Source organism: Thermobia domestica, chromosome 8 (assembly GCF_964235325.1).
Source record: "Thermobia domestica chromosome 8, izTheDome1.hap1.1, whole genome shotgun sequence".
Taxonomy (NCBI): Eukaryota; Metazoa; Arthropoda; class Insecta; order Zygentoma; family Lepismatidae; genus Thermobia; species Thermobia domestica.
Window position 1 is genome coordinate 56,386,312 of NC_137461.1, and position 26,351 is coordinate 56,412,662.

Here is a 26,351-nt window from a genome sequence, read left to right on the forward strand (position 1 = left end):
GAGGTAAGAGAGTATAGGACGGAAAGTTCTTCCAGAAATATAAAACTCAATGTTGGAAGCAACTTACTTATCTACTCTTTGTTCTGGTTTTAAAACCCAATCCTAGTAGTGATGATACAAAAACTGGAAGTGAAATTATCTCATTTGTATTTCTTACTTTTTTAGTAGGGAACCAAAATGGCACAATGAATGGCGATGAACCAATGGATGTAGATGCAGGACAGTTTGAGGATGCAGAAAATGAACCAGAAAATTAGTGAAAGAATTTGTGATTTCAGTGGTGAACGTTAGCAAGAACGATTTGATATTTTCCAGACATTGAAAAACATGTTTTAATTTCTTTTATTTCCAAGTGCGCCGAGGAAAAGTATTTTACTCTGTAACGTTAATTGGAAGCTGGCATGTGTAGTGTTCCTCGTGTTCTTAAATCCGAATTCTCTCTCAGATATTCGATGGTACACCAAAGAAGCAACTGAGTGCAAATATTGTTTTTCTCTCTTTTAGTTTTTTAATCGTATAGAATATTTTCAGCCTTTTTTTGCTGGAGACATAGGTAGGCTTGCGACGACCCACTACTCCCTGTGAACCATATGTTGTAAATAAGAGCGCTGTTAATTTACAAAAAATATTGCATAAAGTATACTTGTAGAGTTTAAGATGTTAACATGTTCTTTTACTTTCAAAACTTGACGTGTTCAGATAGTTACTTTCATTCTCTTAGTTTAAAATTGGAGGCCTTATGCTGCATTGTTTCTTTAACCATGCAAGAGTATTTCAATGTTAGTTATCAATACAGTAATAGTATTAGTTTATTAGTATCATGTTACATGAGGAATTCTGAATACTGTGTTATTCAGTACCTGTAAGATTTGAATGTGTTAGTTCGACGAAGAATCAGTGAAGATCAATTTTATAAAGAAAAAGATAAACCCATGGCAAGTAACAAATATAATAATTGTGAAAACATAATTTTTGCACCAAATATTCATTGTGAATAGAAATGTAACAAGAATGAATAATTTTTAATAAAAGATTTTTGAAACTTTCTATATTTCATTGCTAAATTTATACTTTCAGAAACGCAGTGTAGTGTGCCGGTGCTGTGCCATCAGTTGTAGCTTAGAATATTTATTAAATGAGTGCAACGAAATGGGGATGAAACTGATGCACAACACGGTACTTAACTGTAAAATTATGGTTAAATTTATTGAAATTTAAATGTTTTAGTTTTGAAATAAATGACTAGTTGTGGGAAAGGCAAAAGAGAGAGAAAGGTTTTAATTAAGATAAAGGAATGAGCCTAGCACTGATAGTTTAAACGAGGCTGGCGTCGTCCTGGTCATCTGGAATGATGAATGTCTTTTTTTGTAGGAGCCTGGATAAACTGGAGTTAGATAACATTTGGATTTTTATTTTTATCTGCAAGGGGCGTCGTCTTTTTTTTTTTTTTTTTTTTTTGACAATGCGACTTTACGATGTTTTTTATACCTTTATTTTACTAGTTTTAACTTGAACTTGATGTATCTGTGCTGATAAACCAACATAATGGTATTTTTGAGTTATGGAGCTGGCTGTTTTTAATGGTGTAATCCGCTTCTCTCGTTGATCCTGCGCCTGTCCTAACAGTGTGTCGAATACCCCCTGTTGATATGTCCTCCGTGGTTTTGTCTGGCTGTAAAGTGATCGAGTTTGGCGTTTAATGAACGGGGAAGTATCAGGCTGTGCGTAAAGGTATGTGGAAAGGCAAGAAGGAAACTAGTTGTGTTCATTAACAAATATATGATTACAGGAAATGTACAATTTTAATAAAAATTTGGTTCCGATAGATTTTAAAGAGTTTGTAGTTTTGTTGTTGATAAATGTAATTTAATAAAATAATTGAATTTAGCGAATTAAGATAAGAGTTTACACAATTGTTACATGGTTACTTTATATTTAATACACAGCTACTTCACAGTAGGAACTAAAAGGTTCCGGTTTCTCAAACCATTCCGACTCCCTAAATAATTCCGCTTCTTTAAAACGTTGCGGTTCTCTTTAACAGTTTTGGGCCGCACTTTATTAGTGCTATCTTCTCTCTACGAAACAAGCTTTTTAACGTAAGGCATATCTGAAAATTGACCATAACAATTTGACGAATATTCACATCACAGAATTATGAAGCGAAGTGGAGACATATTTGTAGCTGAAAAGTGTTGCGATGGCAATATTTGGCGTATTTACTATTCCTCCAAGCTAATCGGCGATTAGTTTTCAGAGTATCACGTACGTATTTTATTATTTTGTATTTTTTCATTTACTTACACAAGAATTATGATTTTTCCTTTTGAAAATATATAATAAACGAATAAAATACTCGATAAGAAGAAGTACTTAATAATTTTGTTACGAATCAGAGGATAGTAAACTGAACATATATAATATTTTATTACTAATTAGCTATAGCATTTTACATTTGCATTTCGTATAATATTGTCTCGTATTAGAATTGGGAAGGAAAGAAATCGCAAAAATGGTATTCGGAGAAATGATCTCTGTTTCCGGATTAAGTTAGGAGCGCCAGAAAAGAAAATTTTACTTCGTACAGGATTTGAACACACAAACATCACATTGACAAACTACTCACTCAAACTGTGTTCATTTCTTACGCTCTCTGAAATCTGCTTTAACCCTTTCGAGACAGGGTCATTTTTGGCGTATTCGTAGAACAAGGATGTGACAATTTTATGACGTAAATTTGATTGCAGTGTTGCCAACGGGAGGGATTACTGAATTTTAAGATTTTTTGGAGCTGGCACCTGTTGCCACATGGGTCCAAGTCACACACACACAAAAAAAAAAAAAAAAAAAAAAAAAAAAAAAAAACCTGGTGTGTCGACAATGTATAGTGAGAACCTGAAGTAGGTGGTTGCCATACAAAGACAGACAGAGAGAAAAAAAATCTCTTTTTATCATACACACGAAATTTTGACATTTTTTCCACCTCAGAAGCAAAAATCAACAGCTATGCAGGATCGGCAGCTTCCCTAATTATCTTATTGAAATTTTTTTGTGGAGCTCTGTGTAGGCCAAAGACGAGGCTTTCACATACTGGTGCGTTTGTTCCAATGTAGCCAACAAGAGGGAAATTATAGAGGCAAGTAAGAAACTTTCGGAATTTTCCAATTAAAATCGGGAATTTAATTTCTTTTGTGGCTGGATAACTGCTACCAGACAGACGCAAACTATCTTTAAAACTTTGGTATCCCTCTAATATATGCTACAAATATCGTAAAGATATCTAATAAAGTAAGCATGGCATTTAAAAAAAAAAAAAAATCTCTTCTCTTTCAAAAAATCACATCTTTCCACTTAGAGAATAAGGTCTACTGTAAACCTCAATTGTACTTCCTCTAATTATCCAAGTGAAGCTTTCCATGGTGCGTTTTGTGTAGACCAAAGACGAGGATTTCAGATGCTGGTACATTTGTACCAATGTAGCCAACAACAGGGAGGGGGAAGAGATTTTTTTGAATTTTTCCCCCTAAAATAGGGAATAAAAATTTTCTGTGGGTGGGAACACTGCTACCAGAAAGACTCGACTATCTTAAACTTTTTCATACACAATTAATATATATCCTATGAGTATCATGTCGATATCTAAGAGTCGAAGCTTGTAATTAAAACAATAGATTATGGTAAACAGAAAAGTAAAAAAGTTTAGAACCTAAATTTGAATTTTTCGTGCGCCCTCTAATTACCCAATTGTAACGCAATCGTAATTAATGATCGTAATTAATTTTATAGTTAGGAGACTGGATTTTCAAACCTGCTTAACATGGGCATTTACTTACTGTTAGTTGAAACATGGTACACAAATTCATTTGGCTGTTCTCTCTCATTTGGTTTCTTACGGGCAAGATTTAGTAATTGTATTTGTACAACCCATAATTTGAATGTGGCTAACCCCAATATATCGTGGCCTAATACCAAAATACACAAAAAAGAAATCCAGATTGTATTTTTACACATTATTAGTAATCTCCATTCAATAATTTTGGTTCTTTAGAAGGTCTATCGATATTGATACATGCAGCCATAACAAATAAATGATTCTGAAGCAACAAAAATGTTAGTATAAAATAAACTTCAAAACACTACGCAAATGATGCAAAAATATATTTATTTTCATTTAAAATTTACATATAATTTAATAAAGACGTAATGGTGTTATTAGATAAATTTACAACAAAGAGCAAGAGTATTAATACATTCTGATTATTTCTATCCTACAAAATTCGTGCATGATTAAGGGATGATGGTTACAAGGATTAAAATTCTACAGTGAATAATCGTAAAATCTATAAATCAGATTGTTATCGTTTATACCTTACAAATATACCTCACTCACTTTCTACAAAATATGTACACATATTTGCTTCTTAAAGCAATATAAAAATAGTAAGGTTGATTTATTACAGTACATTTAAAGTACTGAATTCTTCAAATGTAAATTACAAGTCCTAAAACCAATTTCCAAATATTAACTTCCTTATAATGATGTTCATGTATTTGTATCTAAAATGCTATTGGCTTCTTGTTACGTGTAGACATTTTTCAAATCACTATCCTGAGCGTCTCCTCTCGCCGAACAAACGAAGAGTTCATTTTGTAAGTTCCTTAAAGTTTTACAAGTTGTTGACACAACATTCACCCCTTCGACATGTTTTTGGACTTCTGACATGCCCATGTTGAGTACTCTTTCTTGAGTTGTAAATGTTGTGTTTGCAATTTCCAACTCCTTACTATAACATTCTTCCAGAAACGTCATCTATAATAGAAAAAGACGTAAACAAAAGTAGAATAAAGTTGAATGGAAAATGAATATTCAGTACACATAGTCTGAAATTCGACTTTCAACGTAGATGCAGAATTTTGTGCTGACTTAGCATAAGATAACTAGCTGAAAACCATTCTTTGCACGGGGATAACGTTTTCAGGAAGTATTCGAACCCCCCCCCTCCTGGATATACATTTGAATGAAAGTATAATAATAAAACCAGGTAAAATATATTTTTTGGCGTAAAATTTAAACTCCCTACCCCTTTTAATCGAAGTGACATGATAAAAGCCTAGCCTGAGGTAGGTACTGTTTCAAAATTCATTTTAAACGGGCCAGCCGTTTTCCTGTGATGAGGCACAAGGCACCGTTGATTTCAATGTGAAGAAAGAAATTTTAGAAAATGCCCTCTTTCCCCTTAAAACGTATATTTTCAAAAACACGTGACACGTATTTTTTTTTTTTAATGGGGAGTTCATATATTGAGTTTCATCTTCCTAACCCCGTGACGTGATCGCAAACAACACGTAACATAGTTTCCAATGTGAAGAAAGATGTTATTTAAAAAATATTAATCTTCAAAAATGCTAAGATACAAGTCCGTTTATTTTTAATGAAGATGTTATATATCTAGTTTTATCTTCTGAACTTGACAGGCTCGTGAGCTATTCAATTTTTCGCAAAAATTATGACCCTCTGCTTCGTTCTGATATGCATTGTAATCAAAGTAACATGATACAAACCCAATTCGAGGTAATCGATAACTATAGGCAAAAAATAATTTCAAACGGTTCAGTCGTTTTCCCGTGATTCGATCAGAAACAAGACAACTTTGTATTTTCTATATTAAATTAACTCTGCGGATGCACTTCAAAGTACTACATCTTTCCCAGCAGACGGAGGATTTTTTAAAATGATATAAACAAGGTCTCTACTATTTCAGACAAATAAAATTCCTTGACATTTCCAAGTTTTACAGACCAAAACATAAAATTTTCCAGACTATATTTTAGTGAAATTAAGTAACCGCTAGTCTCGAAACACTTGCAATTCATAATATGTTTTCTTAGTTGTCATGATTTGTTAGCTGTTAGCTGTTATAAAAACATGAACAACGCTTAAATAGGTACCTATTTATTCCTGCCAAGAACAATATTGTTAAATACAATGTACACTTATATCCAAAATTATTGTCGCATGTCTATAAATATGTTGTTGTAGGAATATAATTTGAAAAGGAATTCGCCCAGATTTCTTATAATGTTACTGTGTATAATCGGCAAAGACATGTATGTGGCAAATTTCATGTCAAAAGAGCAGTAAATAAGAATAAAACGAAAATAAAACTTTCTTGTCCATTTAGCAACATTTTGTTTCACTCATTCTAATTTTCGTATTTATAATTCTTTTCCTATGAAATTTACCACAAATATACATTTCTCGATTATACACATAGTATCAGTATTAAAAGTACCCTGCAAATCATTATCAAATTATATTCTTATAAAAAAATAGTTATAGATATGCGACAATCATTTTGGACATGAGTGTACATATATTTTGATGGCCTCCCATATCCCCTTCTAGCCACCTCTTTCTCCCCTCTTCCTTTCAATACAATATATATATATATATTGTATCATGACAATATATATATATATATTGTCATGATTTTATAGGTAGAGGCTAAATGAAGGTCCGGGCTAGTTTTTTTCCCTTCACCATTTATTATAAAAAATGTTAAATACAAATGTCTGATTACAAAGAGTAAAATAGTGTCTATCTTGTTATTGACCAGATGAGAGGAAATAGGTGTTTTGCACGGTGCCCCTTCTCTCAAGGCAGTCTCAAAGGCACCTGCTGGTTCTGGTGAGTCTTGAAAGATAGCCCCCTCAGCCCAAGGCTGCTTCTCGAAGCTTGGTTGTTGTAAGGATCCCTAGTCCAATGCGACCTCAGGGCAGGTGTTGGTTAGTTGATCAGTTGGTCGACTGATGCCAGGTCTCTGTCGGTGGTCGGGCTTTTATCTGTCCTCTTCAGGTCCTTTTGTGTGGTCCGTCTTCTTTCGGCGTTCCTCGGCGTCTTTCGTGTCGGCTTCTTGTCTGCTATGCTGTTTACAATCAATAACACGTGTTGTGTTGACATGTGCTTCTGTCGTGATCCTTACAATATCAAATACAAAAAGTGTGAATGACAAAACATACATAATAATACACAAAAATGCGTATAAAGATTTTACATTTCATACCCCGTACTTGCGAGGTACACTCAGTTACATAAACTGGACTATTCAAATGATTTATTTACTTCTATTAGATTATTCCAGGACATGAAGTAGTGCTGATACAGAGACGAAAACACATACGGATATATGGATACTAACAAGAATGTCGTTACAGGATACAAATACTGACAAACATTGTGTATTTCAGTATTCTAGACTATGAAAGTATTCTATATGTAGTATTTCTATGTAGAATACTAAATACAGACTATTTTTATAATCTAGAACACTAAAATCTACACGAAATTTCCAATTATGATCAAGATACTGGATTTTCTGTTAATATTTTTTATATGTTCATCAACTTCGTTGATTTCTTTTGCTGCCTCACTATCTTCTCAAAGATTTTTTCCTTCTTTTCCTTCAGATCTTACAACTTGCAGCTGCTCTCTTTCTTTCGAACGATTTTTCTCTGCCTCAGTTGTTGTCTGCACCCTTCTAAGACCCTCTTTTCATTTGGCATTTGTTCTCGCTGCATGAATTAATTTTTTTGAGATTGGCATTGCCTGAACACCTCCGTGGAGCGTAGCAGCGTTATCTACTATTCTCTGCGAAACCGAAGACTCTTCGAACTCATTCAGTGAGAAGCTGCGTTCAACTGAAACGTTTCCGTTTGAATTTTCTTAACGAACGCTGAAAAGTTGTTGGTGTTAAGTGTTGTCAAGAATGAAGAACCACAAGTGATCTAAACGATCCTTAATCATGTCCAAATTCTTCATTCTTGTGATAACTGAATCCTGAGTACACATTTCCTGTAGAGTCGTTTTACTTCATCAGCAGCAGGGCTAGATAAATGATGATTCTCTACAAGCACTTTCAATGCTCCGGTTATTTGTTCCACCCCTAGTCTCTTTTTTTAAAAATGAATCCGGAGAGAGGCATGCAGCACCATAAGTAAGGCTGCATTTCAATGGCAATTTACACAGAATCTTCTTATAAAAATCAGTTAAAATATGCAGACAATCCTTTCAAAAATCCCTCCAGATAACTTCTCTGGTTTTAATGCTGTACGTGTTGCAAATCCGACTTCAACCTGTTTAGCCGAATATAGATCCTTACTACCATTTTCTAGGCAAACTTTCATCAGGTCTTCAGAACTTGCTGGTTCAATCACAATGGATTTTTTAAACAAATCTAATCACAAGGGACTTCAGAAGTTTAAGAATTTCACAATAAAGGAAAGGAAGCATTGGTGAGTTTGATTGAAATTTCGTAAGAAAAGGTTGAATGTCTGCAGAAACGGTTTGGGAGAAAGCTAATTTAGCACCAAACAAAGAATCTTTCAGTCATGATTTAACAATTTTAACGCTATCACAAGATGGTTCTCGATTACAACCTGAAACTGAATAGACATACTTCTTCAAGTGTGGTAATAATTGCTGGGCTCTGACTACCACATTCACGTTTTCTATAAAAATATGAGCAAGCAAAAATATTCACAGAAATTACCTGCAAAATAATAATAAACATCACAAAAGACACGCGAAACGCCGAACTGCACTGAAAATGGAATAGAAGTTTTAGATCTAACTACTGTAGGTACGCACTATAATATAAATTAGAGTTAACCATACATTTAGTTAGGCTTTAACTTACTGCTACATTAAAATAACAAGATCAGAACAAACATTATTTAGGACTCTATTGAGGGCCACCGGTTGCAATAGCCTAGCTATACCATTGGACATGAGAATTGGAGAGAGTAACGTGGAGATCAGAAACCACGAGCACCAGATGCAAGGGTTGTCAACTTCTTTCACAAGTCCTTTATTGTATGATGACTTCTGCTGTAGGGAAAAGTTGTTTTCCAAACATTATGCAGATAAAATGTAAAATCAATGAAATAAACCTAGTAAATATTTCCAGAATATACAGAAAGTTCCCTGACCTTTTCAGGTTTTCCAGACTAGTATACACCCTGCTAAAGCCTTTATATTGACGATATTTATGAAAATCAAAAATCTTACTCTTTTGAAATATATATAACTTGTACTTACAATAATAGTTTTAACATTCGAAAATGTTTTTCGTTAATACTTTTTTTTCGGGGGGGGGGGGGGGGATATAACTTTGTATCCAAAACATCTTTAAAATTGAGTGTATCTTTCATTATTCATTAGAACCGTATCAGAGCCGGAATCGTTGTACAGAAGTGACAAAATCTGATCAGCATTAAATTGCTTAATTCCATCCATTCTCAACAGCATAAATGTCAGCTTCCCTTGCGACATACACACAAACTATCCATGCTATCTGGCGGCTCAAAGTGGTGCCAATAATTATGCACAGAAGACACGCTGCGAATTTAGCCCGTAATTTACTTGCAATAAAAATGTAAAATAAAGGGTGGTGTATATTGAGAAAAGAAAAATAGTCTGAAACATGAAAAGAGTTGTTCAGTTCAACGAATTAGTCACGAAAGACTTTTCAAGACAATATTTTATATGTAACGCAGAAATTAGCACAAGACTGTTATCTAATTACAAGAATTGTGCAATTCATTTTACGTGCACCAAGTTGTGAAAAAATCTCATTAAAGAAAGTGGTGTTGAAGAAAAGTGCGCGGCAATAAATTTCCCGTTCAGGATAAGAAAAGTGGAAAAGATCCTAGATATTAATCGTAAACCAGTTATTCTATATTTAATCTTCAGGATTTACCATAATGAGAAATCTCTATAAAATGAAATGAGTTTAGCAGCGAAACTTAATCAGCCACACTGAAGAAGAGGCGAATATGCTTTGAAACGGCTTGTAAAATTTATCTTTATATAGATGTTCTAGTTAAGTTTATTTATTTATTTATTTATTTGAGTATGCATCCAATACTGTCTGTTAGCAAATATTTTACAAGTTTTCTACGGTTTTATGTATACATTATTAAGAAATAGGTGTTTTATTTTGGGACAATGCCACAGTAGATAGATTCAGATGTAAATTAACAAAAATAAGCTTTAAGACCAATTGAAAATTTACATTATACTTGTATGAACCAAATGTTTTCGCCTTAAGCTAACGAAGATATGAACAAAAAAACTATCAACACTGTAACAAGACTTAAAAGGAAATTGTAGCGAGATCACTTTGCTAGATTAATATTGGCACAAACGCCTGCTGAAGTAAGTAAACCCTATAACTTTCTTTTATCTTTAACTTCAAAACGAAAACTGGACTCTGATCGACTTACTCGTTTCAACATCACTGAGAAAAGAAAGCTTTCTTTATGTATGAGAATAAGGAACGAATCAACCGATTTTCTTTAAGATGGTTACGCACTGTTGCTACTGATACACAACAGGACTTCTGTGGAAATGGACAATATATATTTATCTAGTCCCATTAAATCTTACTTAAATAAATCCGTATATAATACAAAATGTCTTTTATAGTATGGATTAACACTATTTTTTAATATATGACCAAGATTATGCACGTAATCTTTTACGTATAATAGTATTACGAACAGAAATCTCCAAACATCATATACAAAATGTCACGTAATCCATGGAAGTACTTTATTGTTGCACTGCTATCCATCAATCTGTCCCTGGTGAGAATTTTCGGTCTGTCACTTCGACCTGTTCTCTTGAATTTATCGTACATAAGAGTAATGCCTGATTTATTCGGAGATAGCTACCTCTGTATAGCGTGCCGGGATGGTTTCGTAACGGTAACTCCTTATGTACTCTTTCAGAATGACAATTATTTCCTCCAGTGTGTACTTCAGGCTGCTGTGGTACTGTACTACATAGTTCATTGTCTCAATTATCACAATTTATCACATATAATAAAAGAAAGAAAAAAAATATTTGCGCCTGGGTTGCGTGACTTTCTGATCCCACTGTGTTAACGTCGACTTTTCGCTATTTGTTAGGAGTAGGGTATATGAAAATCAAACATTTACATCATAAATAATACCACCCAACTGCTGCAAAGAATACTCATCTTAAATCTCTTTTTCTTCGTCTTCTTAATGGTTGATAACAACAGTGATGGTATCAATAATTATTATAATGTTATTCCAACTTTTGCCTGAAATGCCGATGTCCAAATTTAGTTTTGATCCCCTCGAATAAATATTAAAATAATAATAATAATAATAATAATAATAATAAGTTTTGTGTATCTCTTTCTAGACTACGCATTGTTTGTCACCAACTTTAATTTCTCAATTACATTTTTACTTTCACCACTGCAAATTACTGCTGTACTTTGAGTAGCAATAGTAGTGGTATGGAAAAAGGTTATGGAGTGGATATTTAAAAAGTGAAAATGATGTAAATAAAACAGCTCCAACAGAAGATATTATTATTATTGTGAAGTTCCACACTTTTCAAACACGGACACAATATCAAACTAAGCAGGATCTTTCTACTTTTATTCTTGTTTGGAACTTAATCGTTTTTATGTACTTATGTGTAGTTAGATAAAAGAAAAGCTTCGAAAAACCAACAAAAGCAAATTCTGTTCCGATTTCTTATGCTTTTATTGTGACGTCAGCTATTCACGACTAGGTAATTAGGTGTTTTTCACTCTTAATACTTACTCTTTTCAGCTCTTTTTCAAGGCTCTCTAGTTCTTCGTGTATGTTGTTTTCATTAGAGTACTGCTTCTGTTGTGGTTTATCCCAAGGGAATAAAATATTGTCGGGAATATGAAATATGCTGTTCTCCATGTAGTCCTGAAATAAAGAAATACAGATATGACATTAATCTCTTTTCCTTTAGTTAGTGACACACTTAACTACCTAAATGGAGACAATATAAGCAGCATTCATAAAGGTTAGGTTAGGTTAGGATTGTTTGAGATTCTTATTTTTGTCGACTGTCTGAGTTTGAAGATAAAAGCCTAGCAGTTCCTTTTGTGCTTTTATATGTACAATTTTCCAAATATGATTTGTTGAAGAATGAAAAACGTGAAGAAACAATGGAAACAAAAAAAAAAAAAAAAAGTACAAGGTCACATTTATCCTTTTGCTTTTGTTTCTCATGTTTTTCTCTCTGGCCTAGACGAACTATAATGTTTCTTAAATTAAGTTTCATATATTACGTATTCACTGTTCGCGTTGTGGAAGAATTAGTACTTTTGGTTGTTGTTTGGTATACAGAATGACGCCCAGCCGACTGATACATTTCAAACTTGAATATTAAAGAGACGTAATAACTTCTATTGGTTGACGAGGTGGGAAACGAAAGAGGAAAGAAAACCACATTATATGGTCAATAGCAATGGAATATTGGAGCACAGAACATCCTGTTACCTCAGTTCGTAGTTATTACGAAATTAAGTTTGTGCCAAAAGTGCAACGTTTATAAATATCTATATATATACAGATGGTGATCAGAAAAATGGAAACACCTGTAGTTGGCAACACGTCAGATGTATGGGTTGGCAGTGGTGTCGTGGCGCCCCCAGCGCCGGACCGCTGCTGGTGGTGTGTTACATCGGTCTCCTTACTACGTCAGGCGCAGTGGAACAGCAGTGTCCAGTGGCTGCAGCAGACGGAGGTAGTGTAAAATGGGAGACCTCTCAGATTTTCAAAGAGGGCAAATTGTTGGTGCGCGGTTATGTGGAGTGAGTGTGACGGCAGTGGCTACTGTGTTAGGTGTATCGCGTGGGACAGTGTCGAAGGTGATGACAGCTACACAACACACGGGAAAACCACATCGGGGAAGCGGAACAGTGGGCGGAAGAAAATCATGAGTGACAGGTCACGCCGGGTATTAAAGCGCATTGTCACGCAGAACCGTCGTGCCACTGCGGAGAAAGTGACGGAGGAACTCAATCAGCACCTCCCCCACCCTGTTTCAACAATCACAGTCCGCCGCGAATTACATGACATGAACTTACGGGGTCGTGTTGCACGGGCCAAACCGCTCATCAGGGACCATAACGCTTTTGCACGCCGCAAATGGTGCCGCGACCATGCCACTTGGACCGTTGAGGACTGGAAACGTGTGATATGGTCGGATGAGTCATCCTTCACCCTATTCCCAACCACGGGCCGTGTTTATGTGTGGAGAACGCCCAAAGAAGCTTATGATCTGCAGTGTCTCCGCCCAACTGTGAAACATGGCGGCGGCTCGGTGATGTTGTGGGCCGCCATATCATGGTTTTCATTGGGTCCTGTGGTCACACTTAGCGGACGAATCACTGCCAATGATTATGTCGCAATTTTAGGAAACCACTTGCATCTTATGGTCCGGATGTTGTTCCCGGACAATGACGCCATCTTCCAGGATGATAATGCACCCATTCACACAGCTGGCGTTGTTGCAGCGTGGTTTGAGGAACACCGGGATGAAGTTCAACACTTACCCTGACACGCCCAATCCCCAGATCTCAATATAATTGAACATCTGTGGTCCGTCTTGGAAACACGACTCCGGCGACGATTTCCACCTCCATCCTCTCTCACAGAACTGGTCGATGCCCTGCACGAGGAATGGTGTAAAATTCCACTTGCTACCATTCACGACCTTTATGCCTCCATCCCACGTCGCATCAAGGCAGTTCTGAAGGCGAAAGGTGGCCCGACACCATATTAATCTGGTAAGTTGCAATTTCGTTCAGGTGTTTCCACTTTTCTGATCACCATCTGTATATATAGTGTTGGTCTCTCCACGTTCTCACGAGTTCGCACTGTTCTTGGAGCTCCATATTTCACATCCAACACACTACCAGTCTCTTCAAACTTCTTCACACCAAACCAACATAGTATCCCGAGACGGAACCTTACTATGTCTACCAACATTAAAGTTTCGCACATCTTGCATAGACTTAGTTTCGTAATAACTACGAACTGAGGTAACACGATGTTCTGTGCTCCAGTACTCCATTGTGACTGACCATATAACGTGTTCTTGACTTTTTTCGGTTCCCACCTTGCCAACCAATATATAAGTTATTAGGCTTAAGCAATATTCAAGTTTGAAATGTGTCAGTCGGCTCGGCGCCACTGTGTATAAGGATACGATAAACTTCGCTCATTAAAATAAATAAATAATAATAATCAATAAGTATTAATTAATACGATGAGATATATATCTATTAACAGTAAGTACAAATTTTCATTCGTTAGAACCAAAAGCACAAAATCTGCGAACAGTTTCGAACCTTTCCTCAGCGCATCTAAATAAAATTTGTTGCTTCATATATAAGACACAGTATGATGTATGAAATTATTTCCTTGTCTATTCTGTAGAATAAAACTGATAGAATAAATTTGTAGTTCAATATTAATACCTTCTTCTCTTTCTAATGTATGAGCAATGAAAATCCTTAGTATGTGCTTCTACGTTAAGACCACAAATACAAACACTCAATTGATGATCTTCAAGTAATGCTCAATAAAGATCTTGAGTTGCGAATCATTTAGCAAAGTGATAATGTTCTAATATACGTGAACAGACTTATTTTAATTGAAACATTTCCATCCATTCTACACACACCCACTCTCACGCCCTCTCTCTCTTCCTCTCAAGAAATATTTGCTGTGTCATAACATTTGTAAATACAAACTGGGAACCAATTTTAACACTGAACTAACGTTTGTATTCCAATAATGATGATTCAGTGTTCATCAACTTATCATCGATGTTTCAGGCAGAATACACGAATGTCTTTTGTCAGGATAACATTTAAGCTACATTGTGAAAAATTAAACTATACTCATTCTAGAATATAACACTTCAGTACCAATCACCAATTATTCAAAGTCGAAGTAGTCCAGTATATAGATAATTTTTCAGATTGTCTTTACTCGTTTTCTCACCAATCTTAATTCTTGCATAATGCATCCGTTTCTTCCAGCCAAAACTTTTACTACGTTTAGTAGTACTTACATTTCAATACGATGTAGTCTTAGAATGCATGTTGCCGTAACAAACTTGTATCCTTTTTGGTGACTTTTTAAATTAATTAATTATTTTATTTTATTTATTTTTTACCTTTTGTCAAGAAAACGTATACGCATCTCTAGTGTTGGGAAGTACCTAGGTACAAAACGCGTACCTAAGGCTCATACCTAGGTACATTTAGTATGTAGTACCTAGTACCTGTACGTAGGTACGATTTTCCTGTACCTAGTACCTATTTTCTAGGTACATTTTTAAGTAGGTCGTACACACAACAAATATTGCAGATTTTCTTGTTTCTTTGAAAGAAATTTTTTGATCCATTTCGCACACATTGATTTTCAGTGAATCATAATTTGTTACCTGCTTCACCAATGATCAAAGTTCAGCTATATCATTATTTGTTAGTTCATGTTATTCTTGGTTTTCGTTTGAGCTAGTACCAAATTCAAAGCACAAATAAGTCGAGACTTGACGTAATTTCACTTGGTTTGGTTGATCATATATGGCAAGAACTGGCATCACTGCTTTCTTTTGTTCACAATCGCGTGGCTTCAAACCAGTTAATTTCTGTGCTTCAAATGTCGAACAAAGAAAACCAAGATGTTTTCGAGGACATATGTGGCTTTTGTCTTCCAGTCTCATGTCAAACAAGATGAACTTCATTCGACTCGATCACAAAGATTGTTTCAGTCAAAAGTTATCTGAGAGACCTATGCAAGCGATTGAACATAGGCAGGTTCAAAATATCTGACATTGATTTTTTTTTTGAATGAATATATCACAGTTATGAATTCTTTGGCGATAGTGTTGGACAAACTGCATAGCGACAACTGTTATTTGGTATATTTTTACCTATAGTGTATCAAGTGAAGTCGAAACTTCACTCCTTCCCACGTTAGAAATTCTGTTCTCCTCTTGTAAGCTCTATCTTGGATGGCTTAGAGAGTCGCTTCGCGTCAGTGATTGACATAAGTTCTTCCTCGAGCAAGGCGTACGTTCTCGCAACTTGTACTATCAAGAAGAAAGAATGGATCGAATCTGATTCCGAGAAGCTCAACATGTGCAAGCAATTATTGTTTAGCGAGGCTATAAAAGTCAGAACTTACAACCAGGGATTTAGGAGCAAAGTCAGAGCCTTCAAACTGCCCAAGGTGGGCACAAAGTCGCTTTCCCCAATATGTGAAGATATAAAAGAAGCTATGTGACTTAACAAGCTTTATTATACTTACAAATACTGTTCAAATATCTCTCCCACCATGTCCAACGCACAAAGTACATTTCTTCAGCACTGATTTGCAAATATCGACAAAACCGACAATTGGCATCCAATCTCTCGATTAGCTGTTTTAAGTGACCCAATCCTACGGTTGCCCGAAAACATCTCGTCTTTGATAATATCCCACATGGAGAAGTAACACGCTGTGAGGTTACATGAACGGAATGGCCAATTTGTCGTACCACGACGACCAATCCATTCATTGAAATGTTCGATCCAAGAAATCCGTCACAATAACACCAAAAATGAGGCAATGATCCATCGTATTGTTCCACGTGAACTACATGTTTTCGTAACGAGGGTTATTTCAAGTTCTAGAATACAACTTCCTGCAACATCTGAAGATATATATGTCACTGGTAACAGTTCCTTCAAAACAGAATGGTCCTATGACACCACCATTCGAAATACCAAGAGATGTTAACTCTTCTGTCACAATTTTGACTTGATTTTTGAGTTTAGCGTCCCTTTCAGCAGCGAGGCTATATGCGACGTGGACCTACAGATTAACGTGGAATCCAAACCACATGAGCTCCCGCCGGGAATCGAACCCGGTTCTCCCACCTATCACAATTTTGTGTGGATTGGTTATCACCCCAATAAACACAATTGTGTCTGTTTACGTCACTATTCACCTTGAATGAAGCGCCATCTGTTCATAAAATCGTTTCTAGAAGTTTATGTCAACTTCGTTCCGTATGAGAAACCGCTTACAGAACTCAACAAACTAGTCGAGTTCACATTAATGCAACGCGTACAGAAGCTTTGGCTGGTAAGGTTTCATCTTCAAGTTCTTTAACATGTTCCTAAAAGAGGTACTTATCATTCCCAGATCACGTGCGCGCCTTCTGGTACACTTCTTCGGGCTAGATACACCACTCTAAGCAACAAATTCAGTGTTTCCTTCATTTCGTATACCTCGTGGTCGTCCACATTGCGATAGATCATATACATAACATTGTAGCCTTAAATCGTTTGTACAGGTTTCTTATGGTTTGACGTGATGGTGGTTCTATGCCTGGAAATCTCCTGAAGTTTGCTGTCACCACATCTGTGTTTTTCAGGGTGTCTACTAAAATTCCAAAATGAAATTTCGTGACTTTCGTGACCTCTTCACCAAATCATAAAATTTCCTAACATTCTCAAGAGCAAATTTGAGTGCGAATTAGGCCGAATTTTCATCCTTGCGATAGAAACGTACTTTCCTTGCGATTTGGTAGCGTCTAAAGCCGACCATAGACATTTTTGGTGGTGAATTTTGACGTTTTATACAACGAAATTTTCCAATCAGTGCTTACATTTGTACAGTTAAAAGAAAATCGTGACCCAAAAGCTAAATTTCGTGACTTTCATGACCGTTTTCTGATTTCGTGACATTTGTGACTTTCGTGATAGACACCCTGTTTTTGCTGTGTTTCCACCAAGATTGTAGCACGAAAACACGTTGTTCCTTTGTTAATCTGCGATTCATCTTAACACCTCTACTACTCTGAACAACTTCACTCAATAACAAATCTTAAAACAAAACACGTACGAAAATATGGTTACCAGTTTCATCCACACTTATGAGTCACAGTAGTGTCAGTTCTAGAAAAAAAGAAGAAGAAGAAAGAAAAAAGCTCGCTTATTTCTTTCCTTTTCGTACTTGTTTTGGAGAAAGCGACTTTGTGCTCACCCTATATATATATATATATATATATATATATATATATATATGCATGCTATTTTCATGTCATTTGTCCCTGCAGTTGCTAACGCTCTCGGGTTCGATTCCCCATGGGCTCTCGGTCGGAAACGTGCAACAGCTTTTTCAGGGCAGCAGTTCTGAGAGAGGTTTTTCCGGATTTATCCTCATTCACATTACGCAAATGCCGGGATGGTATATAACATAATGGTCCCAGGCCACTTCCTTGCTTTCCCCATTCCTTTTCTCCCTCCAATTTTTCGGGCAGTGTGATAGCCAAGAGACTTCATCTCTTATATGTGACGGGCTAACATGGTCATAGATGCCGAAAGCTCAGAAATCTAATTCCTAAATCTACTCCTTAAGTCATATACTACTATTATTACTTTACATTACACATATAGTATTGTTATAAACATCTTATTTAAATCAAGCACATCTTGAAAATCGTAAAACCATTAGAGAAACGAATGAAATTAACTGACCTCCAACTTTTTGATTGGTTTTGCAGCTACATTCATACTATCTTCAATCATAGCTGTTGTTGCTCTTGACAAATCTTCAACGTTTACTTTATTTTTGCGCAATTTAATGTTAGCTTCTAGAGATTTGATAATAGTTTCTATTTCACTCATTATTTCATCTAGAACTGAAAAAGAGAAGAACAAAATTTAATATATAAAAGTCAGTACTGAATAAAGGAAATAGAATAATAAAAATAAATATACACAATAAGGCAAAAGATTTTTTTTTTTTAACATTCTGAAGTCTCTGGCAATATAAAGTGCATCACTTACTCCTCTTCATTCTCACTGGAACATAGGACTTCCAATGACTGCCTCCAGCTCATACAGTTCTTTACTATTTCTCCGTTTGCAGCCATGCTTTTCCTATTTTCTCCGTATCCGCAGACATTCATCCATGCTTCATTTACTCTATCTTTTCTTGTTTTTCCTTCACGGTTCAATTTTAAAACGGCTTCGTTACATCTTTTGATATTTCCTCGTTACATTTGTCTATTTCTTCTTCTTCAGTTGTTTTTAGTTTTGCTGTTTTATTTCTGTATTTTTACTTACTTTATTCTTACTATTTTCCTTGTGATGTCATATAGTTTTTTCATTTTTCTACTTTTTGCAGCTCCTACAGCTTTTCGAGGCTGAACTTCCCTATATTTTTCTTTAATCATTCCTTCCATTATCTTGATTTATTTATTTCCTATTTGGTATTTTGTAATGCTTCTATTCCTAACCTTTTGTCCGAAATATGAATACTTCGTAAATAGTATAACAGAAGTAAGTGTTAAGTCAAGATTTAGACAAGTTTTTAGTAGTTTATTAGCACAGCAAATTATAAATACCATTAAGTTATTTTTTTCTGAACTTCAATAAATACCAGAAGTTTAATCAGTCGTTAGTAAACTAAAACCTTTATACGGTAAGGATTCTTATGGATTTTCAAACAATTTGTTGGAAAAAATAATTGATATTATAATTGAACCTTTACATATTTAACTGGATACGTACTTTTAGAGGGAATCTTTCCTAACTGCTTTATATTGACAATCACAATACTTACACATAAGAAAGGTGATAAAAGCAAGCCTAATAACTATCGTCCTATATCCTTAGTGTCAATTATATCTCCGAAGTTTTTGAGCAATGTGTTAAAAATCAAATATTAAACTATCTTGAAAAGAATAAACTGCTTCACACTTCTAGTTTGGATCCTGACCTGGGTTTTCCACGACTAAGGCTGTGGAAAATACAGGGACACATATATTATACAGTTTTGAAAGTAATTTATATACGTGTGCAACACTGCTAGATCTCAGTAAAGCTTTCGATACAGTGTCACACGATGTATTGGTTGCAAAATTATATGATCATGGTATCAGGGGAATTGGGTTGTCACTAATGAAGTCCTATCTTAGTAATAGACGTCAGGCTGTTCGTATTCCAAATAAAAGATAGTTTTTAGAATGTACAGGGGTGCCTCAGGGGAGTGTGCTAGAACCTTTATTCTTTCTTACCTTCGTAAATGCTTTCCAAATTTTCTACCTTTGACGACACAACACATCTGAGTACAGGCAAGACTTTAATGGGCGTTAAAAGTAATAAAAACAAAGGAATGTTAGAAATGTCATCAATATGCTTCAAGTATAACGAGTTTTATCTCAATGAATCTAAAACAGAGAATATACATTTTTATCTTAACAATCATAACGACTGACGTAGATGTATGTCATTCTATAAAATTTATGTGACTCTATCTAGCTTTAAAGCTAAATTAGAATGTGGATACTGAAAATGTATACAAAAAACTGTGTAGAATATTATTTAAATTTGATTATTAAAAGTGATTTAAATATCTCCGTCATATTCGGCTAAATACAATCCAAAGAAGCTATAAATATACTTATATAAAACTGTACAATGTGTTAAAAAAAGAAAACGGCATAACGGCCCGTTTGAGGGCCTTAGCCGCTTCAACGCCATCTGTTGGCGTCTGGCTGAACTACATCCAGCCCAGCGACGAACACGTGGTCAGCGCGCAGCGTCGTCCTGTCTCTAACAGGCGTTATCGGGAGCTTTCTGAACCTAGTGGCCGTCACGTCTTTTATTCATGTGGCTCCCCAGTTTGCCTCACGACGCTGGTTGGATGTCGAAAATTGAGACCATGAGGACGTGAGTCCAATGAAATAACCACTATATTACGGTGTCCCCAACTACACAATGTATTACTAGTATATATTCGACTGATGTGCAATGACGATTTCGAAAAGGATTGTAAATAATTCTATTTATATTAATGAATTTGAAGAAAAGTGTAAATTGTAACAAGTAATCTGATTTTAGTATATAACTGACGCTGTATATTACAACCAGGGCTGGCAAAAAACATGTTTTTTTTAGTGAAAAAACAAAATAAAAACGGGTTTTTTTGTTTAAACTTTTTTTTTTTTTTTTTTTAGTTTAAATAATTTGCTCTATGTATTTATATTACATATGGATAGAAATTAGTTTGTTTCACCTTGGTGTTATTATGCAACAACAGGGTTATGCTGGAAGAGGTCACATAAGCTTAAAGCGGAATCAATACCGCTTCTCGGCTTACATCCAAGATAAACTGTCCTTCATTTGGACTCGAAACCGGGACTAATTGGCTACAAATGCGATGAGTCTGTCGACTCACTCACGAAGGACTCCTGATAAAAATACGTTGTAGGCCTACTGATCTTTACATACTTGTTAATACAGTATAATTGTTAAGAGTCACTTCAGAAGGACAAAAAGATAAAGTTACACAAGTGAAAACACACAGAATTATATATAAATCGGGAAACTCCCGCCTTGGCCATTGGGAAAATCCCGTTATTACTTTAAATGAAAAGCATCCCGTTATTGCTTTGCATGTAAAATTTTAACGTCAACGTATCATAATCAGTATGCTAAAACAGGTATTAAATTACAAATTTAGTATGTAGATATCATTCAATAAAATTAAATCAAATCCAATCCAAACTAATGTTGGCAGCTACGTAGGCAGCCGATAAATTTTGCCAATTTCTATCAATATATTTAAGCAACCTTGGCTTCTTTATAAAACAGGCATTCAGGCAAGCAGAAATATACAATTTGGTTTCGTTTCGTATGTTTATGCTTAACATCCTTACGTAATACCGAGGTTGTCAAGAAGACTCGCGTAAAGTGACATCCGAACCGCTATTGATTTACACTTGAAAGCGACTGAGAATTGAACATGGGACACCTTGATTAAAAGGTGAAAAGGAGATAGAACTAGTGGAGATGGTCTGATATGTGGAAATATCACCATGAAATTCACACGATTTAAAGCATTTTTCATCCCTTTCTTTTCTTGTTTAAACCTTGGTTTAAACCAGCCAACCCTGATTACAACATATATTGTTTCATGACAATAAAACTTATTTTATTGGAATTTGGTTTCTTGGATTGAAGTTTAGCATCGAGGCTATTTAAAACGTGGACCTACAGTTTAAGGTGGGATTTAAGCTATTGTAATACGTCCAAATTTCAAGCCTCTCCCATCGGGAATCGAACCCAGCAACCAGTGCACCAAAAGTGCGTGCGGTGCTCATGTTTTCTAATCGTCTCAACAGGTACACTTGTCTCCATGATCATCTCATTTTCACCATTCTACGTTATCCAATACGAGATGGACAAGAACACAGAAATATAGAAGACACTTAAAAATCCGACCATGGTCTTTTGAAAAACTCGAACGCCAATGGACTGCGCCTTATGATCCACAGCTCAATGCCGGATACAACTCTGCTATTGCCATTGGTGCCACTAAACTAGCGGGAGAGCAAAATTATAAATTACAGTTCACCTCATCCCATTCCTCTTTTCTCGCTATAGAAACTGCTGTCTATGTCAACAACTTATCAGAAGCTTGAATGTATTCTTTATATACCGTACCATAGATAGTATCATCTATCTATTAAAATGCTACAATAGCAACAAAGGCGCCTGAGCTCCAATCTATAACTTTGAGTTTCAAACCTTTGATTTACGGTTATTTGTGATTTCACGTTTAATAAAGACAAATACTTTAAATTATCTGTACTTTAAATAAGTTATTTAAATAGATCCGTTTTTATTCAAGTTTATCCTTTTTAAATTATTGTTCAAAGCCTTTGTATTTTATTAAGCCTTTTCCAAAATCAATGCAAATGAATTGTGCTGCCATCTTTGGAGTTCTTTCAAACTATACGTTTGTGTACGTTTATATGTTTGTGGCCAATCCTTTCGACAATGAGATCTCGGAAACTACAGGCTCTAGAAAGATGACGTTTTCACTGATTGATTACAAATTTTATGTAGATTGTGCAGTTCTAATTGAATACTTAAAAAACATGTCTATTATTTCTTTATTACATTTTTACGGGTACACTGGAAGTGTTGAAATTAGAAAAAAAAACTAAAGCATCATATCCTACGCATTACACATTCCAACACAACATAATTGTATACGGGGGTTGCATACCTCTCAGGCGTTTGTTCCATGACCAAATGATAATGAAAAAGGAAGGATCACCATTTCTCCACTCTAAGTTGAATCTTTATTGCTGGGAGTGTTTTGCCTAATGAACACCATATATCACTGACATTATAATTAATTGGTGTGTAATGTGTTTGTTTATTACATACTGCATGCAAGAAGAAAGAAAACACTGATCATACATAAATTGGACGGTATTATGCATCAATTGACCAAGCGCCATTTTTTCGATTTTCAAGATTTTTACATCAGTGTGTAGGAGACAATGTAAATAATGTAAAAAAATGGTTTTGAAACCCTGTACTTGCTTAAACGTTCAGGAAAAGCTGTTCGAACAAGCGCAAAGAACTGGATCGTAATGATAACATGTTTGTGTTTCCTTCAATATCTCAGAACCATGTGTTGGCGCTTGGTCAATTGATGCATAGCACCGTCCAATTAAAAATTCCAATCGGAAGTAGGCTCAAATCTTGCGAACGGTGCGAAATATTGAAAAAGTAATAAACAAAATCTCCCTTTTATGGTATCTCTTGCCAATTTTTATCAAGACGTCTTTCACTTGTGTCCGTAAAGGGACATGTACAGATGTGAGGAATAACAAGGAGATTCATGCTCATATGTGAATGATGCGCTGTGTAGAGAGCGCAGGTTCAGCTAGTCTAAATATATAAAATTGAAAATCAATATGTTTGTGACTCTAAATCTCTTGAATCGCCCGACCAATCTCGATCAAATTTGTAACATGGATGAGGTTCGAGGATGGGCTGGTTTTAGGCTATTCACTTTGATGATAGAACTGAGGTGGGGGAGGGTATAAAAATAAATAAAACTTAACTCCTGAACCACTCGACCGATCTTGATAACATTTTCAACATAGATGAAGTTCAGCCTGGGATCGTTTTTATGATTTAAATTTGACGGAGCAACATACGGGAGGAGAAGGAGGGGGGAGATATATAAAAATTAATTTATATAAGACTGAAAGCGACTATTTTTTTAACTTAATAACTCTTGAACTATCAGACCGATCTCAATCAAATTTTCAAGATACATGAGGTTCGGATCTGGAAACATTTTTGTAATTTCACTTTAACGGTAGATCCTAGGAGAGGAGGAGGGGGACGTATAAATAAAACTAATAAAACCTAATAACTTTTTAACCACCCAACCAATCTCGATCAAATTTTCAACATATAGGAGAGTCGAGCCTTGGATGTTTTTTATAGTTCCACTTTGATGAACCAACCTGGAGGAGGGGAAGATATGTGTAAAAAAATTAAAATAAAATGACTGCCTTTGTAATTTCATCACTTTAGGGAGAGAATCAGGACACAACTAATTATTGTGAAGACACAAATGTTAGAGTTGAACGTTTGCGATGTTAAGAGCGTAGTGCTCACGCGAAATTGAGTAGCAAACAATTTAAACAAAATGAACGAATAGTATCTTTCAGTACCAAGCTACATTAAAAGAGAACGCGGTTTTCCAAAAGTTGAGAAAGGCAATTGGGAACGAAGGTATACTAAACTGTACTTGGATAACCGTAAACCAAAGTCTTTTAAAATATAGCACACAAAAGGATTTCTCCCTATACTTAGTTCAATTTATGGTCAAATGTGAGGCCATAGCGCAAGGAGAACACATAATGATCATGCTTCTCAACATCGTGCGAGCCAAGGACTGATAGAAAGAAGCTGACATTCACAAAGAAAGTACATAACTGTTGTGGCGGTCACTTAGGGACAGTAAGTGTGCGTTTCTCGCGTGAATAGTAGTTTTTGCGAATGCCCTCCATCGCTGACGCGCTGCTTTCTACGGACGCATCCCCGCGCGGGCCCACCAACTTCGCCTGTTCTGACTCAGATAGCATTCGTGCTTTTTAGTGGCCACCTAGCACAGATTGGGGCATATGTCGGACAGATAGGGGCCAGCATTTATTAAGTAGTAGTAGTAGAAGAAGAAGGGGTTAGAAGACCCGCAGGAGTTGGCTGGATTCTGTTCGACACGTAAGTCTGGATCCCATCTGTCCGACATAACCCCAGATCGGTTTGTGCTTTTTAACAATTATTTCCGGTGAGCCCCCTAAAGCTGAGATATGCTAAGCTATTGTCATGTCGCCCAGCGAAAATGCTTGGAAAACAATAGGAAAATTTATGAAAGAATTATGATTTTTGAACAAGTATTCGTGGTAGCCCCCTTGAGCCTCACCTATGACAAGTGAGATGTTTTCATGTCGCCCAACGCAAATCATTTAAGGGACAATAAGAAATTAACGATTTTTCGATTGATTGATTTTGAGTTTTACGTCCCGTTCAGCAGCGAGGCTATATGAGACGTGGACCTACTGATTAACGTGGAATCCGAACCACATGAGCTCCCGCCGGGAATCGAACCCGGGTCTCCGACGCCAAAGGCGCGTACGATAACCGCTTAGCCACGGAGGAGCTCTAACGATTTTTCGAGTGGTGTGCCGAAACTTACATGCACGGTAATAACTACTCGGCATGTAATGGAACCCTAAAGTTACTGCAATTATCAAAAATATCTACCTCTTTCAACAATAATTTTTGCACTATGTCCAAAAAGTTCAGCTTCATACTCTCCTTTTTGCACATGATTTAAAAAACTTTCACTCGCATCCGACATGATGTGCCACTTCCTTCTTGTTACTATAAAATATTTGTGTTTAAAATTAATATGCGTTTATAAGTAGGACGTTTTGGTTACAACATTCATCAAGCACCAGCACACGAAATCAGAAAAACAAAATACTTGAAAATCCCACACAAACATGAAACAATAAAACATCAATTATTTTCAAATTGTAAAACAAATGAATATCTATATTCCTTCTTCTCAGAAGTTTTTCTCTCATGCTTGTGCACTATAAGGACCGTCAATTAATAAATGCGTTTATATATGTCAAATTTAGAATTCATATTGATTTAATCACATATAATCGCCCATGTTTATATTTTGCGAGGAAACGAAGATACAAGCAGACAGAATTTATGCATTTTTCATTATGATTATAAGAAACAAAATTTATTCAGTTTAAGTAACACGATTGTGAAAAACGATCCATACTAGTGCTGTCGAAATCGGTTTTTAAAAACCGAAAACCGGTTTTTGAAAAAACTGAAATTTCATAAAACCAAAATGTCGGTTTGGTGCAGTTTTATTATACGGATCCATAGATTGTAAAATGCACGGGAAAATGTGGGGAAGTCTTTAATTTGCCCATTTTATGTCGAGAACAGAACCCAACGAACCCCTGGGGGGCATCTAACCCGTTACTACTCTTACTACTCTTACTCCTACTTCTACTACTACTTATGCTATGAATTCGTATACTAAAATTGCACGGTCGGTTTTCAAAAACTGCACTTGCG

At 35.7% G+C, this 26,351-nt stretch overlaps 2 protein-coding genes across 2 annotated transcripts in view; one reads left to right on the plus strand and one right to left on the minus strand.

Moving 5' to 3' along the window:
* icln (chloride nucleotide-sensitive channel icln) overlaps positions 1-1,043 on the plus strand; it is a 36,814-nt gene extending 35,771 nt beyond the window's left edge. The window contains exon 5 of the mRNA XM_081768463.1: positions 166-1,043. Within this exon, the coding sequence (XP_081624589.1) occupies positions 166-257 (92 nt within the window). The 3' untranslated portion in view covers positions 258-1,043. The remainder of the gene's footprint in view (positions 1-165) is intronic.
* A 3,100-nt stretch (positions 1,044-4,143) lies between these two features.
* Positions 4,144-25,793, minus strand: LOC145692909 (uncharacterized). The gene is made up of 4 exons (XM_081768464.1): positions 25,509-25,793; positions 18,402-18,565; positions 11,644-11,778; positions 4,144-4,810 (listed from the first exon to the last, which is right to left on the minus strand). Exons 1-4 carry the CDS (start codon positions 25,603-25,605, stop codon positions 4,580-4,582), a joined length of 627 nt encoding a protein of 208 aa, XP_081624590.1. The 5' UTR covers positions 25,606-25,793; the 3' UTR covers positions 4,144-4,579.
* Between the last annotated feature and the right edge of the window lie 558 nt (positions 25,794-26,351).